The 16,963-nt window shown below is 46.2% G+C and overlaps 1 protein-coding gene across 2 annotated transcripts in view; it reads left to right on the top strand.

Annotated features, from left to right (window-relative positions):
* The window catches only part of LOC124002912 (sodium channel protein type 8 subunit alpha-like), a 122,547-nt gene that overhangs the window by 41,793 nt on the left and 63,791 nt on the right, over positions 1-16,963 (top strand). For both annotated transcript variants that reach the window (XM_046310747.1, XM_046310746.1), the window contains 4 exons: positions 3,775-3,838; positions 4,030-4,171; positions 14,076-14,282; positions 15,118-15,435. In XM_046310747.1, the coding sequence (XP_046166703.1) occupies positions 3,775-3,838; positions 4,030-4,171; positions 14,076-14,282; positions 15,118-15,435 (731 nt within the window). The remainder of the gene's footprint in view (positions 1-3,774; positions 3,839-4,029; positions 4,172-14,075; positions 14,283-15,117; positions 15,436-16,963) is intronic.

Genomic DNA, 16,963 nt, shown 5'->3' with positions numbered 1-16,963 from the left:
CGAATGTGCTGGCTACTTAATGGGAAATTAAAGGGGCAAGGCAGCATCGGGAGGAGACGGACTGCGATGTTCAAAATTAATTTGGGATCGTCACATCATGACTAGACCAAAAGACATGTACAGTTCCTTCAGAAAGTATTCACACCCCTTGACATTTTTTCTTCACATTTTGTTGTGTTACATCCTGAATTTATAATGGATTAAATTGAGATTTGAGTCAATGGCCTACACACAATAATATCCCACACTGTCAAACTGGAATTATGTTTTTAGAATAAAAAAAAAAGAATTACAAATTAAAAGCTGAAATTTCTTGAGTCAATAAGTATTCAATCCATTTGTTATGTAAATATGTTCAGGAGTAAAGATGTGCTTAACAAGTCACATAATAAGTTGCATGGACTCACTCTTGTGTTCAATAATAGTGTTTCACATGATTTTTGAATGACTACCTGTCAGGGGTGTGTATGGGAGGTGCAAGAGAGCGGAGTGTAATAAACAGGCGCACTTTAATTCCGGTCCAAAAATGACAGCAAATAAGAACAATAATGTGTCAAAAACATAGAACATAGCAAAAGTAAAGTGCCTGACAAAATCCACATACCAATAAACAATTACACACAAAGACATGGTGGGGAACAGAGGACTAAATACATGCAGTAATTATAGAATGAAAACCAGGTGTGTAATGGAACAAGACAAAACAAATGGATATATGAGAAATGGAGCGGCGATGGCTAGAAAGCCAGTGACGTCGATCGCCGAACACTGCCCGAACAAGGAGAGGAGCCGACTTCGGTGGAAGTCGTGACACTACCTCATCTCTGTACCCCACACATACAATTATCTGTAAGGTCCCTCAGTCGAGCAGTGAATTTCAAACACAGATTCAACCACAAAGACCAGACCAGGGAGGTTTTCCAAAGCCTCACAAAGAAGGGCACCTAGTGGTTAATGGGTAAAAAAGCAGACATTGAATATCCCTTTGACCATGGTGTATCAATACACACAGTCACTACAAAAATACAGGCGTCCTTCCTAACTCAGTTGCCAGAGAGGATGAAAACCACTCAGGAATTTCACAATGAGGTCAATGGTGTCTTTAAAATGGTTAATGGCTGTGATAGGAGAAAACTGAGGATGGCTCAAAAATATTGTAGTTACTCCACAATACTAACCTAAATGAAAGAGTGAAAAGAAGGAAGACTGTACAGAATAAAAATATTCCAAAACATGCATCCTGTTCGCAATAAGAAACTAAAGTAAAACTGCTAAAAATGTGGCAAAGAAATACATTTTTTGTTGTTGTCTTGAATACAAAGTGTAATGTTAGGGGCAAATCCAACACAACACATATGTTAGGGACTGCATCATGTTATGGGTATGCTTGTCATTGGCAAGGACTAGGGAGTTTTTTTTAGGATAAAAATAAATTAAATTGAGCTACGCACAGGCAAAATCCTAGAGGAAGACCTGGTTCAGTCTGCTTTCTAGCAGACACTGGGAGACTAATTCACCTTTCGGCAGAAGAATAACTCAAAACAAGGCCAACTATACACTGGAGTTGCTTGAAAGACAACATTGAATGTTCCTGAGTGGCCTAGTTACAGTTTTGGAATAAATCAGTTTGAAAATCTAAATCAAGTCTAATAAAATGTTATTTGTCACATGCGCTGAATACAACAGGATGAATACACCTTACTGTGAAATGCTTCCTTACAAGACTTTAACCAATAATGCAGTTTTAAGAAAATATTTACAAAATAAACTAAATTAAAATAAATACACTTATGTAAATGAGATATTTCTGTATTTTATTTTCAATAAATTTGCTAACATTTCTTAAAACATGTTTTCACTTTGTCATTATGGGGTATTTTGTGTAGATTGGTGACAAAAAAAACATTATTTAATCAATTTTGAATTCAGGCTGTAACAACAAAATGTTGAATAAGACAAGGGATATGAATACTTTCTAAAGGCCCTATATGTCTACGACTAGACAGAAAGACATTTGTTTGTACAGTGGGGCAAAAAAGTATTTAGTCAGCCACCAATTGTGCAAGTTCTCCCACTTAAAAAGATGAGAGAGGCCTGTAATGTTCATCATAGGTACACTTCAACTATGACAGACAAAATGAGAAGAAAAAAAATCCAGAAAATCACATTGTAGGATTTTTAATTAATTAATTTGCAAATTATGGTGGAAAATAAGTATTTGGTCAATAATAAAAGTGTATTTCAATACTTTGTTATATACCCTTTGTTGGCAATGACAGAGGTCAAACCTTTTCTGTAAGTCTTCACAAGGTTTTCACACAATGTTGCTCGTATTTTGGCCCATTCCTCCATGCAGTGATGTTTTGGGGCTGTTGCTGGGTAACACAGACTTTCAACTCCCCCCAAAGATTTTGTATGGGGTTGAGATCTGGAGACTGGCTAGGCCACTCCAGGACCTTGAAATGCTTCTTACGAAGCCACTCCTTCGTTGCCCGGGCGGTGTGTTTGGGATCATTGTCATGCTGAAAGACCCAGCCACGTTTCATCTTCAATGCCCTTGCTGATGGAAGGAGGTTTTCACTCAAAATCTCACGATACATGGCCCCTTCATTCTTTCCTTTACACGGATCAGTCGTCCTGGTCACTTTGCAGAAAAACAGCCCCAAAGCATGATGTTTCCACCCCCATGCTTCACAGTAGGTATGGTGTTCTTTGGATGCAACTCAGCATTCTTTGTCCACCAAACACGACGAGTTGAGTTTTTACCAAAAAGTTCTATTTTGGTTTCATCTGACCATATGACATTCTCCCAATCTTCTTCTGGATCATCCAAATGCTCTCTAGCAAACTTCAGATGGGCCTGGACATGTACTGGCTTAAGCAGGGGGACACGTCTGGCACTGCAAGATTTGAGTCCCTGGCGGCGTAGTGTGTTACTGATGGTAGGCTTTGTTACTTTGGTCCCAGCTCTCTGCAGGTCATTCACTAGGTTCCCCCATGTGGTTCAGGGATTTTTGTGTTCTTGTGATCATTTTGACCCCACAGTGTGAGATCTTGCGTGGAGCCCCAGATCGAGGGAGATTATCAGTGGTCTTGTATGTCTTCCATTTCCTAATAATTGCTCCCACAGTTGATTTCTTCAAACCAAGCTGCTTACCTATTGCAGATTCAGTCTTCCCAGCCTGGTGCAGGTCTACAATTTTGTTTCCGGTGTCCTTTGACAGCTCTTTGGTCTTGGCCATAGTGGAGTTTGGAGTGTGACTGTTTGAGGTTGTGGACAGGTGTCTTTTATACTGATAACAAGTTCAAACAGGTGCCATTAATACAGGTAACGAGTGGAGGAGGAGCCTCTTAAAGAAGAAGTTACAGGTTTGTGAGAGCCAGAAATCTTGCTTGTTTGTAGGTGACCAAATACTTATTTTCCACCATAGTTTGCAAATAAATGTATTAAAAATCCTACAATGTGATTTTCTGGATTTGTTTTCTCATTTAGTCCGTCATAGTTGAAGTGTACCTATGATGAAAATTACAGGCCTTTCTCATCTTTTTAAGTGGGAGAACTTGCACAATTGGTGGCTGACTAAATACTTTTTTGCCCCACTGTACATGTCTGGGTTAGATAAAAGAACATGCAGAATACAGTATAAATGAATGATGGTGAGTCCACTGCACATCGTAAATAAACACAGTCCCACATTCCACATAACCATAAGAGCCTGAAACAATCTAAATGTATGAGTCAGATGAAGATAAAGATGTCCTTAACTTTTTCAGGGAATTTCTATTTCATTCCTGGGCAGCTGGATGCTCTACTGTGTGGAAACAGCTCGGACTCAGGGTGAGTCTCATGATCTATTACTGCAAAATAAAACTTCCAGTAGATTAAAATAGCCACCATAAAAGGGAGCAACAGAAAATAATCCGAACATAACTAAGACTTTCACGCAAATCATGCGTCGATGTCAATGGGAGATTTACTTCATGACTCCATGAAAATCATGACTCCCCTTCTCCCTCCCTTCCTCCCAGGCGGTGCCCTGAGGGCTACACGTGTATGAAGGCCGGGAGAAACCCAAACTACGGGTACACCAGCTTTGACAGCTTCGGCTGGGCCTTCCTCACTCTCTTCCGCCTCATGACCCAAGACTTCTGGGAGAACCTCTACATGCTGGTAAGGCCAAGCTCGTCATAGACAGGGAAAATGAATACTGTAATAATTCCTGCTTGTAATGGCGGAAGCAGTGTAAATTCAATGTGGGCGGCTTATATGAGCAGCCGGAGAGCATTGAAACCAAAGCGATAGATTGAGACGGCTCTATGTTGTTGTTTTGAACTGAGAATTGACTGTCAGTTCCTTTTACTGCAGTGGGCTAAATCATGGTCACACAGAGTGTTACTTGGTAGTCTTAAACAAATACACTTTGAAACAAATGTATACACCTCACACACACATGGTTATGGGCTTAAACAAATCTGTACCATGTTAGCGATAGAGTTGAAATGTATTCAATTATGAGTTTGCATCCCAATAGTAAAATAAACTGTTTAATATAAACACCAGATTTTAGTTAGTAAAAATGTTTTTTTAATAATATTCCACCCACTAGGTCATTTGACTGCAGAAAATGGCTACTGGCTAATTGGTTCATTAAGGCTGGCATTTCTGCCCTGTCTACAACATGCAAAGAAACTAAATCATCATGCTTGACAGTGGATCAGCAAATAGCCTCTCGGCATTGTCTCTCTCTTGGTTTCTTTGCCATCAAACTGTGAGTCACTGACTGCTTCTTGTCAAGGACTGGTCTGTCTGTTGATGAGAGGCTGCATGGATTCTACAGTATCTCAGAGTTTAACCTGATTTCTGGTCTTTGGTCATAATCTATGTCCCAGCTGCAGATGAGAAAGATTCTGTTTTAAGTTTGACTGGAAGAGCTTGAGAGAACACAACATGTTGTTGAGTATTGCCTAACGTAAGTGTGTGTTAAAATGCACGCTCGTTGGCAATTTCAACATGTTAAGCTGGCGCTGTGCTATTTACCAACCTTTGCCAACCCTTGCCAACCCAACCCTTACCAACCCTTACCAACCCAAGATTGGTAATTTACCTGTCTTATATGAGCATGCTTGTGCTGAGGTGGGAGGGGTGACAATATCTGAGGTGTGTCCTTAAAAACGTGCGCCAAAGTGCCAATTTCAGGCAGAACTGGTGGGGATATATAAGTCCAATTAAATGCTGGTCTTAGCAATGGATTGTGACAGCTTAAGTGCAAATATAAACCTTGTATTTATGGACATAATAGACAGATTTTTTTTTCCCATTTCCTTTTATTAAAAACCAGGCATAGCCTCCACTCCTCTCAATGAAGGCTGTTTTTCTTTTGTCCTGCCCAAAGCATTCCCCGAGTAGTAAGATTCCAAGAACACAGGATGAGATGTTACTATCCTTTGTGCAAGCACTTCCAAGAGTTAATGAACAGTGAGCGTGGTGAAATTTGGGGAGCGCATCGTCAGTAGTGTACCTTTGGTTCCTAGGGTGTTTCGGCCTTTCACACTATACACCCTCCTCAAAGGCGGCCAGCGACAGGGTGATCAATCCTACGCTTGCGTCCCATTCCCAATTAGTCATAGGAGTTGCCTTGTTGTTGATAGCCAACATCCCATGGGACTATGCATGGCAGGGGCGTCCTCCTCCCTGAGTCAATCATTGTTGACCGCATACCTCCTGGCCCTCTCACTTCGGGGCCCAGCTGGGGTCTTTCCTCTTCATCCAGAGCCACTGACTGCTGCCTTCTGCCGCCTCTGATACAGCTTTGATTGCCGAACGCTGGCTCTGGCCCTGGCCCTTAATTCCCAGGTCTCTAAGCAGTCTGGTTGTAGATGTTGCCACAAAACCTCTGCAGCCCACCTCCACTGGTCGGACTTCTGTGTTCCAGCCATGATGCCGTGCTTCGGCAGCTAGATCAGCATAGCGCAGATGTTTTCGCTCATAAGCCTCATCTACTGAGTTTTCCCAGGGTACTGTGAGCTCAATGATGAAGACCTTATTGAGTGAACGGGACCAGAGCACCATGTCAGGTCTTAGGGTGGTGGTTGCGATCTCCGGAGGAAACACAAGTTGCCGGCCAATGTCAGCTAGCATTTTCCAGTCGCGGGCCAAGTGCAGCTGGTCTCGCTCTAATGGTGTAGAGCCGCTCTTCGGTGGTTTAGCCCCTTCGCGGACAAAGTTTGTCCGTAAGGAGTGTGATGCTGCTGTGGGTGGTAGGGAGTTGGTGGCAGCTCGCTTGTCCTCCAGGGAGGACGCAAGGTTTTTAAGGACTTGGTTGTGACGCCAAGTGTAGCGTCCTTGGGCGAGGCTTGTTTTACAGCCTGTGAGAATGTGCCTGAGGTTGGCTGGCATGGAACAGAGGGCACAGTCCGGATCTTCACCATACCATTGGTGAAGATTAACTGGTGTTGGAAGGACGTCATATGTTGCTCTGATGGAAAAGCTCAACCGCCTCGCTTCCATGGCCCACAGATCCTTCCAGCTGATCTTCCTCTTCTCCACACGATCCCATCAAGTCCACTGTCCCTGTTTGGCAAGAGAGACTGCCTTGGCCCACCTTGCAGCCTCCTCCTGATGGCGTACTTCCTGCACTACCATCTTCCGCCGCTCTGGTGCAGTGGCCTTACTCCAAGCAGCACGGCTAGTTAGCCCAAGGCCTCCTCTCCCTTGCTGAACATGACCCACAATGTCAGCATGTCTGAGGGCTGCTTTTGCCTCCTGGACTGCTTTTCCTGGCCTACATTTCCGCCCAGTTGCCAAGGTCGGCGCGTTGTTGCTCACCACTGGGTCTCGAGATTCATTCAGTGTCATTTGGAGCCTGGTTTTTGCACACTTGAATTCCTCTGTTAGACTGGTGAGGGGCAGCTTGAGGACACCATCTCCATAGAGGCCTATGGTGGTAAGGCATCGTGGAACTCCAAGCCACTTCTTTAAGTAGCCTGTGACTCCTCTTTCCATCTTCTCCACTGTTGAGATTGGAACCTCATACAGTGTTAAGGGCCACAACACCCGGGGTAGGAGACCAAACTGCAGACACCAGGCCTTTAACTTTCCAGGTAGCTGGGTGTTGTCGATGGACTGTAGGCTACTACTGATGTCTTTGCGCAGCTGTTGCACCTGGTCTTTGTCCTTCAGGCTTGCATCATACCACCTTCCAAGGCTTTTTACCGGCTGCTCAGACACTGTTGGGATTTGGTCATCTCCGATGAAGAATGTCAGGTCAGAGAGTACTCCCTTCACAATCGAGATGCTGCGTGACTTGGATGGTTTAATCTTCATACGGGCCCAGCTGATGTTCTCCTCAAGTTTTCTGAGCAGTCTCCTGGTGCATGGGACAGTGGTGGTCAATGTTGTAATGTCGTCCATGTAGGCTCTGAGTGGAGGGAGGCAGAAACCAGAGTCGACTCGCTGTCCACCAGCAACCCATTTTGAGGATCTGATGATAACCTCCATTGCCATTGTGAATGCCAACGGAGAAATGGTACATCCCGCCATTATACCTACATTCAGGCACTGCCATGAGGTGGTGAACTCTGAGGTGGTGAAGCAGAACTGCAGATCCTGGAAGTACGACTTCACCAGGTTTGTGATGGTGTCCGGTATGTGGAAAAATCTGAAGGCAGACCACAGGAGTTCATGGGGCACAGAGCCAAATGCATTGGCGAGGTCGAGGAAGACTACATGGAGGTCCCTTTTCTCCACCTTGGCCATTTGGATCTGATGCCAGATCATGCTGGAATGTTCTAAGCAGTCAGAGAACCCTGATATTCCTGCCTTCTGTACAGATGTATCAACGTACGCATTCCTTTGTAGGTACTCGGCCATCCTCTGGGCAATGACCCTAAAGAAGATTTTTCCCTCAACATTCAGTAAGGAGATTGGGCGGAATTGGCTGATGTTCACTGCATCCTTCTCCTTAGGGATCAGGACCCCGCCTGCCCTACGCCACACTTTGGGTATTATCTTCTTCTGCCAAGCTGTTCTCATAAGCCTCCAGAGGAACCTCAGGACGTCTGGTGTGTTCTTATACACTTTGTACGGGACTCCATTTGGCCCCGGGCCTGATGCTGTTCTTGCCCGTCGAACTGTGTCTTCCACCTCTTTCCATGTCGGAGGGCTGGTCTCAATATGATGTTCCGGGGGTTCAATGGGTGGGATATCTGATGGGATGGCCAGATGTTCATGTCGCTTTGAGTCAACGTTTGTTGTTCTCAGGTGCTCCTCTAGGTCTTTCTTTGTTGTTTTTAGAGCTCCACTTTTTTCTTTTGTGAAGAGACTTTTAAGGAACTTGAAGGGATCTTTATAGAATCGAGTTCTAGTTTGTTCTTTTTTCCTTCTGCGTTTCCGTAGGTTCTCTGCTCTACGGAGGGATGCCAACCGGGTTTTGATGTCAGCCTGAAGTGCCTCTATGCCCTCCTTTTCCACTTCCGAGGCTTTCTTCCACTGTTTCTTAAGCTGCCGCCTTTCTTGAACGAGGCGCTTGATTTCTTGTTGCCTCCTGGAAACTGGTGGGGTTGGAACCTTTCTCCCGCCTTTTGCCTCTTCCACTCCAAATCTTTCTGTCCCGTACTCATAGATGATGTCCCCCTTCCTCTCCAACTTCTTCTCCACTGTGCCTCGAAGTTTCTCGAGGGTCAAGGTAAGGTCAGTATTCACTGTTTCCCACAACTTCTTGTCACTGGCGCCAGGCCACTTCACATACGGTCTGTGCCCTGGTAGTCTCCTCTCGACTGCAGGTCTGGGAGGCTGGGTGAGTTCCACTCCTGTTGTTGGTTCCACCTCAGTTGCTACTTCGGTGCTTGAGTTTACGTCCTCCATGACAGTGGTACTGATGCACTGCAAACTATGGTTTGCGTCCAGTTGCTGTGCTTCATTCGACTGATTTGATCGCTTTCGCAGAAAGTAATCAATGCGAGTTCTCTGTCTCTCTTTACCCAAACACCCCTTCTTCCCCTGGTGGATCCTCAACCCATGGTGTGATGTAACTTTCCTCCAACCACAGACGCATACCTGCATCTGTTTGTGGCCCACTGTTGCAGCAGAACTTGTGACAGTTGCTGTGGTGTTCTCTTGTGCTGTGCTCTCATTACTCGTAGTCGTTTCCAGTCCAGTCGTTACCATGTTGTCAGCCGATGAGTCATCTTCCACCCCGCTCTCGCAGACTCTAGGGGTATTCTCGTATATGTTGACTTTCTGTAGCTAAAGCCGGTGTTTCCAACATACTGCGAAGCATGGGAAACTACAGAAATGGGAAGCTACCCCATGACTGTCCCAATGGGGTCTATTCCCTCCTGTCAGCCGTCTCTCCGTGCCGCCACAAGGACTTTCCCCTGTTGTCAGCTGATCTTTCTCAGCAGTCACTGGACAAGTCCAGATATTCAGATTCCAAGAACACAGGATGAGTTAATGAACAGTGAGCGTGGTGAAATTTGGGGAGCGCATCGTCAGTAGTGTACCTTTGGTTCCTAGGGTGTTTCGGCCTTTCACACTATACACCCTCCTCAAAGGCGGCCAGCGACAGGGTGATCAATCCTACGCTTGCGTCCCATTCCCAATTAGTCATACGAGTTGCCTTGTTGTTGATAGCCAACATCCCATATCGATAAAGGGTTTGACTTCTGAGACCGCCTTCTTAATCACCAAAGCTTTATTAAAATATTAAAGTTTGGGAGCATTAAAACAGTGAGCAGACAAAAGCACACCTGGAAGCACCTGTCAAGACTCCTGCATTATTTTCCTACTCTAGCAAACTGGCTCAAATTAAGATCCTACATCTTTATGTATAACCCTCTTTATACTTCAATTGGTACATTTATAAGCTAAGACCCTGGTCCACAGGCGGGAGGCAGGGGCACTCCAGTACAGGAGGTGGATGCCATCCACCGATATACCCCATGTAATGTCGTTCGTCTGTTGTTTGAAGAGAGTCAGACCGAAATGCAGCGTGTAGGTTACTCATGACTTTTAATGAAGATAATGCGGTACATGAAATAACTGAAGAAGAAAACAACAAACGAGTGAAACTAATTACAGCCTTTCTGGTGACTAACACAGAGACAGGTACAATCACCCACGAAATACAACGCGCACTCAGGCTACCTAAATACGGTTCCCAATCCGAGACAACGAGAATCAGCTGACTCCAATTAGGAATCGCCTCAGGCAGCCAAGCCTAACTAGACACACCCCTAATAATACACACTCCCAATTAATACAAACCCCAATACGAAATACAACATATAAACCCATGTCACACCCTGGCCTACCCAAACATATAACAAAAACACAAGATACAATGACCAAGGCGTGACAGAACCCCCCCTAAGGTGCGGACTCCGGGACGCACCTCAAGAGCATAGGGAGGGTCCGGGTGGGCGTCTGTCCATGGTGGCGGTTCTGGCTCGGGACGTGGACCCCACTCCATAAATGTCCTAGTTCCTCCCCTTCGCGTCCTAGGATAATCCACCTTCTCCGCCGACCATGGCCTAATAGTCCTCACCCTGATCCCCACATAACTGAGGGGCAGCTCGGGACCGAGGGGCAGCTCGGGACCGAGGGGCAGCTCGGGACAGAGGGGCAGCTCGGGACAGAGGGGCAACTCGGGACAGAGGGGCATCTCGGGATAGAGGGGCATCTCGGGACAGCGGGGCAGCTCGGGACAGAGGGGCAGCTCGGGACAGAGGGGCAGCTCGGGACAGAGGGGCAGCTCGGGACAGAGGGGCAACTCGGGACAGAGGGGCAGCTCGGGACAGAGGGGCAGCTTGGGACAGAGGGGCATCTCAGGACTGAGGGGCAGCCCGGGACAGAGGGGCAGCCCGGGACCGAAGCAGCCCGGTACTGAGGGGAAGCCCGGTACTGAGAGGCAGCCCAGTACAGAGAGGAAGCCTAGTACTGAGAGGAAGCCTAGTACTGAGAGGAAGCCTAGTACTGAGAGGAAGCTCAGTACTGAGAGGAAGCTCAGGCAGGTAGTAGGCTCCGGTAAATCCTGGCTGGCTGGTGGAACTGGATGATTCAGGTTGTCTGGCCGATCTAGAAGATCTTGGCAGACTGGCACTTCTGGTGGATCCTGGAAGACTGGCACTTCTGATGGATCCTGGCAGACTGGTGACGCTGGGCCGACTGGCGGCGCTGGGCAGACAGGAGACTCCGGCAGCGCAGGAGAGGAGAAAGGCTCTGGCTGCGCTGAACAGGTGGGAGACCCCAACAGCGCAGGAGAGGAGAAAAGCTCTGGCTGCGCTAAACAGGCGAGGCGCACTGGACGCGCTGGGCCGACTGGGAGCACTGGCGGCGCTGGACAGGCAGGAGACTCCGGCAGCGCAGGAGAGGAGAAAGGCTCTGGCTGCGCTAAACAGGCGGGAGACTCCAACAGCGCAGGAGAGGAGAAAGGCTCTGGCTGCGCTGAACAGGCGAGGCGCACTGGAGGCCTGGTGCGTGGTGCTGGAACTGGTGGTACTGGCGCGAGGACACGCACAGGAAGCCTGGTGCGGGGAGCTTCTACCGGAGGACTGGTGTGTAGAGGTGGCTCTGGATAGACCGGACCGTGCAGGCGCACTGGAGCTCTTGAGCACCGAGCCTGCCCAAGCTTACCTGGCTCGATGCCCACTCTAGCCCGGCCAATAGGAAGGGCTGGTATGTGTCGCAGCTGGCTCTGCACCCACACTGGAAACACCGTGCGCTCCATAGCATAACACGGTGCCTGCCCGGCCTCTCTAGCCCAACGGTGAGCACAGGGAGTATGCGCAGGTTTCCTACCTGGCATAACTATTCTCCCTTTTAGCCCCCCCCAATATTTTTTTTGGGGTGACTTTCCGGTTTCCAACCGCGTCGCCGTGCTGCCTCCTCATATTTGCGCCTCTCCGCTTTAGCTGCTTCTATTTCCTCCTTGGGACGGCGATATTCTCCCGGCTGCGCCCAGGGTCCTTTACCGTCTAATTCCTCCTCCCATGTCCAAATCTCCAAATGATGCAGTTTCTCCCATTGCAACTGCTCTTCACGATTAACAGGGAGAGTAGGCTCAGGTCTGATTCCTGACTCAGCTACTCTCTCTCTGCGCTTTCCCCGTTACCTTCGGTTTTCGCTCTGTATAACCGTGCTTTCCTTTTCGATTCCATACGTGTATAGCCCTCTTCGCACTGCTGTAGGGAATCCCAGGCGGGCTCCTGCACTCGCTCTGGGTCGGCCGCCCACCTGTCGATTTCTTCCCACGTCGTATAATCCCTGCTTCTGCCGTCCATTACGTCCTCCTTTAGATCCTGCCAGTTCACACGCTGCTCGGTCTGTGAATGGTGGTGGGTGATTCTGTAATGTCGTTCGTCTGTTGTTTGAAGAGAGTCAGACCGAAATGCAGCGTGTAGGTTACTCATGACTTTTAATGAAGATAATGCGGTACATGAAATAACTGAAGAAGAAAACAACAAACGAGTGAAACTAATTACAGCCTTTCTGGTGACTAACACAGAGACAGGTACAATCACCCACGAAATACAACGCGCACTCAGGCTACCTAAATACGGTTCCCAATCCGAGACAACGAGAATCAGCTGACTCCATTTAGGAATCGCCTCAGGCAGCCAAGCCTAACTAGACACACCCCTAATAATACACACTCCCAATTAATACAAACCCCAATATGAAATACAACATATAAACCCATGTCACACCCTGGCCTACCCAAACATATAACAAAACCACAAGATACAATGACCAAGGCGTGACACCCCACAGAAGAAGAAGAGGCGGTGGCAACAACTATAGCTAGCTAACTAGGATACTGGTAGACAGTGTCCTAAGCCCCCGCCTATGGGGCAACGCTCTCCCGCAGTTCTGTTAATGGCGTCGAAGGCAGGTGTTCAGAAGACAGGAGCGAAGGACACTGGGTACTAGCTAGCACTCTCTTACACATCAGGCGGGGGCAACACCGGTAGCTAGCTGTTTTTCGTCCCGTAAAACTCAAAATACTTTTATTTCCCTTTTGACCTACATTTGAATCACATAGACAATCAGGGGAAATCCAAAATATCAAAAGTGTCACACAAGCAGGAAGATGGCGTGCTCAAGGGGGTGATGTTCATGCAGGAACCAATGGGTTACTCGAGGGGCTGCCTGTAGATGCAGGAATACACACAGGCAGGAACTCCATAAATTGTGGTCCACGATCACACACTGTTGCATGCTTCGAGGGGGTGGGTTATCAATTGGGACAACTTGTGTGCTATTAGGCCAAAGGAAAAGAAATGGAATTATGGTTGGTTTGAATTACAGAAAGGTTGCCCCTCGTAAATGGATGTATAGCCTACATTTCACGAGTGTAAACAAAGTTGTATTTTGGCGCAGGGGCCAGGTTATGGGTGGACTCTCATAATCTTTTGTACAAATGTACTCCAAAATTCAGCCATAAATACATAATTGAATACATCAGCCTACTCCATTTAGGAAATAAAAGTTGTGACCAAGATGTTTCAAATCGGGTTGACAATTATCTTCTAACTTTAAATTTGTGTCCCTCCATTTAGTATGATATGTTACGTTTTGTATAATATATATTAATTTGTGAATGTCTATCATCCATTTTTTACGATGTTACTTCCTCCGATTCGCATGATATGTTATGAATTTCAATATGTACAGTATGTTACGAAGTAGTTAGTACACGTTCACTATGAAGGGAACGAGCCTGCAACTCACATGTACTATACATTTTAGGTGTTGAATGTAAAGATTGCGTTGCTTACTCCGCCAGGAGAAGATTACAGATGATGTATGATGCATGTATGAGCCATTCCCAGAGAACTATTGGTGTGGATGTCAAAGCACCAACAGAGCTAACAGTGCCAAAGATAGTACAGACACCATGTATTGACAGAGAAACACAGGGAAGTACCTCAGCTCTGGAAGAAAAATACTGCCACTTCAAACAAGTAATGGGTAATGTTTATTCATTATGACCATTGTTATACAGTATATGTTGCTTCTCTTTGTTTTCCCTCTTTCTTTCCCCCGTTCCTTCCTCCCCCCTCTCCCTCCCTCCCAGACACTGCGAGCGGCAGGGAAAACCTACATGATTTTCTTTGTGTTGGTGATCTTCGTTGGATCCTTCTACCTGGTTAATCTGATTCTGGCTGTGGTGGCCATGGCTTATGAGGAGCAGAACCAGGCGACGATAGAGGAGGCCGAGCAGAAAGAGGCAGAGTTCAAAGCCATGCTGGAGCAGATCAAGAACCAGCAAGAGGATGCACAGGTTTGTCCCTCCCTGGTGTTAGACTGGGTGAGGAGCCATCTGTCTGTCTGTCTCTCTGTCTGTCTGATTGCTGGGTCTATCTGTCTGTACACAACACTCCCTTCACTTCTCCCCTCTCCTACCTGTTCTGTCTTGCCATCCTTCAGGATGCCCAGGTTAGTCCCAGACTGGGTGTGGGTGTTGTCTGTCTGTCTGTCTGTCTGTCTGTCTGTCTGTCAGTGTCTGTCTGTCTTCTGGGATTCTTATCGGATTCGTAATTTAGTTTAATCCACAAAATTGTAGCTAAGGTTACTAACGCCAGCTAGCGCTAGTCAGCTGCACCAAAATCAGGTATTTCTCTTCCAAAAAGCGTGTTCTCCATCTGATAATGTATGATGAGCCAACCTGTTTTTAGGACTTTAATAACCATGACTTATCAAAACTAGTTTTCTCACAGCTTTGTCTTGTCCTGCAGTAGACATAGGCTATAGCCTAGTGAGTAGCTCATGCTCCATGCTCCATGCTAAAACATTTATTTAGCAAATATTCAAATCAGAAAAAGTGATTTGAACGACAGTAAACAAATCAGCCCTGCCTGTCTGCCTGTCTGCCTGTCTGTCTGCCTGTCTGTCTGCCTGTCTGTCTGTCTGTCTGTCTGCCTGCCTGTCTGTCTGTCTGTCTGTCTGTCTGTCTGTCTGTCTGTCTGTCTGTCTGTCTGTCTGTCTGTCTGTCTGTCTGTCTGTCTGTCTGTCTGTCTGTCTGTCTGTCTGTCTGTCTGTCTGTCTGTCTGTCTGTCTCCCTTCATTCCCTTCACTTTTCCTCTCTCTTACCTGTCCCCCACCTCCCCACCCCTCAGGCTGCTGCCATGGCGACCTCGGCGGGCATGGTGTCGGAGGCCGACGGGGTGGAGGGGGGCGATGCAACGGAGGGTGGAGGTCACCTATCCCGTAGCTCCTCTGATGCATCCAAGCTCAGCTCCAAGAGCGCCAAGGATCGACGCAATCGCAAGAAGAAGTCTCGTCAGAAAGAGGAGGAGAAGAAAGAGAAGGGGGAGAAAGGCGAGAAGGTCGACCACGAGAAGCACGTTAAGTCCGAGTCGGACGATGGCAGCAGGAGGAGCATCTTCCGTTTCCCAGGCAACCGGCTGGGACGCAAGTCGTCCATCATGAACCAGGTAAAAACTAGCACCAGACAATAAAGATAAACTATTTTCTTAATTTAAGTCATTTTCAGAGACTTACAGTGCCTATCATAAGTTTTCACTACCCTTGGATTTCTTCACATTTTACTGTGTTCCAAATTGGGATTAAAATAGATTTAATTGTCCTTTTTGTGTCAATGATCTACACAGAAACACAATAATATGAAAGTGGAAAAACATTTCTATATATTTGTATTTTTATTTATGTAAAATAAAACACTTTTATATCTTAATAAGATAAATATTCACCCCTTGAGTCAATATTAGAAGCTATTTTGACAGCGATTACAGCTGTGAGTCTTGTTATTTTAACATTTCTTCAAACCCTGTAAAGTTAGTTGTTGATAGACAGCCATTTTCAAGTCTTGCCATAGATTTTCAAGCAGATTTAAGTCAAAACTGTAACTACACCACTCAGGAACATTCACTATCCTCTTGGTAAGCAACTCAGAAGGACTTTTTTGAGAGAAACATTCCACATATGGCACAGAGGTGGATTTATGGAGCCTGAAAAGATTTAGATATGGAAACACCACAGATTTGGCCCCTGGGGGCTGTGACAGACATCTCACAAAATGGCCATTGTCAGTAATACAACGTTATCGTTCTGAAATTTTTCTTACATTTTTTATAAACACACCAAATGTTGCATGAAGGTGGATTTAGGTACCCTAAAAAATATTTTGATATGGAGCAACCACAGATTTGGCCCCTGGGGGCCGTGGCAGCCATCTTACTATATAGCCGCAGACTACCACTATTTTACAAACCTTTAATCTACAAAAAGTTGTGGCATATACTTCTTTGACTTTTAAAGTCACGGTTTATAGTTCTTACCCTGGTTCTCCTGAAAACCAAAAAGTTTAACAGTTACACACAGTATAATACAATAAGTACAGAGAGAAACACTGCAGCCATGTAGGCCACATTTGTAGGAAAAAGTAAACATTTCTGGGACTGCTTCTAGTGGAGGTGAGTTAGAATGCTCTATTGATTTTATACCTGCGATATAAAACCAGCCTCGGCCCAAGACGGAATATTATTTTGGTCTAATGGGTTGGGTTCCATGAGCATTTAAACAAATGGTTACTCAAGCTACTTCCCAATGCCCATATCAGGATGAAATACAGACTAACTACAGCTGTACCTGTGAAAAATATCCCAGCCATTGAGTTTGAGTAGTTCACAATTGCTGTGGACAATTCTCTCAAGCTGTGCTTCAGTGAGACAAGAACTGTACATGACACAGAGAATCTTTTACTTTCACGACATGTTGGTGGTCACTGTTGATTTGAGGAAGCATCAGGTAAAGGTGTACTTACTTCCGCTAAGGGACCTCCAAAATGGTCCTTCTGTAGCTCAGTTGGTAGAGCATGGCGCTTGTAACGCCAGGGTAGTGGGTTCGATTCCCGGGACCACCCATACGTAGAATGTATGCACACATGACTGTAAGTCGCTTTGGATAAAAGCGTCTGCTAAATGGCATATATTATTATTATAT

The sequence above is a fragment of the Oncorhynchus gorbuscha genome, linkage group LG18 (genome assembly GCF_021184085.1).
Source record: "Oncorhynchus gorbuscha isolate QuinsamMale2020 ecotype Even-year linkage group LG18, OgorEven_v1.0, whole genome shotgun sequence".
In the NCBI taxonomy this organism is placed as follows: Eukaryota; Metazoa; Chordata; class Actinopteri; order Salmoniformes; family Salmonidae; genus Oncorhynchus; species Oncorhynchus gorbuscha.
Note: the sequence above shows the minus strand (reverse complement) of the source record. Positions and strands in the feature narration are given on the sequence as shown.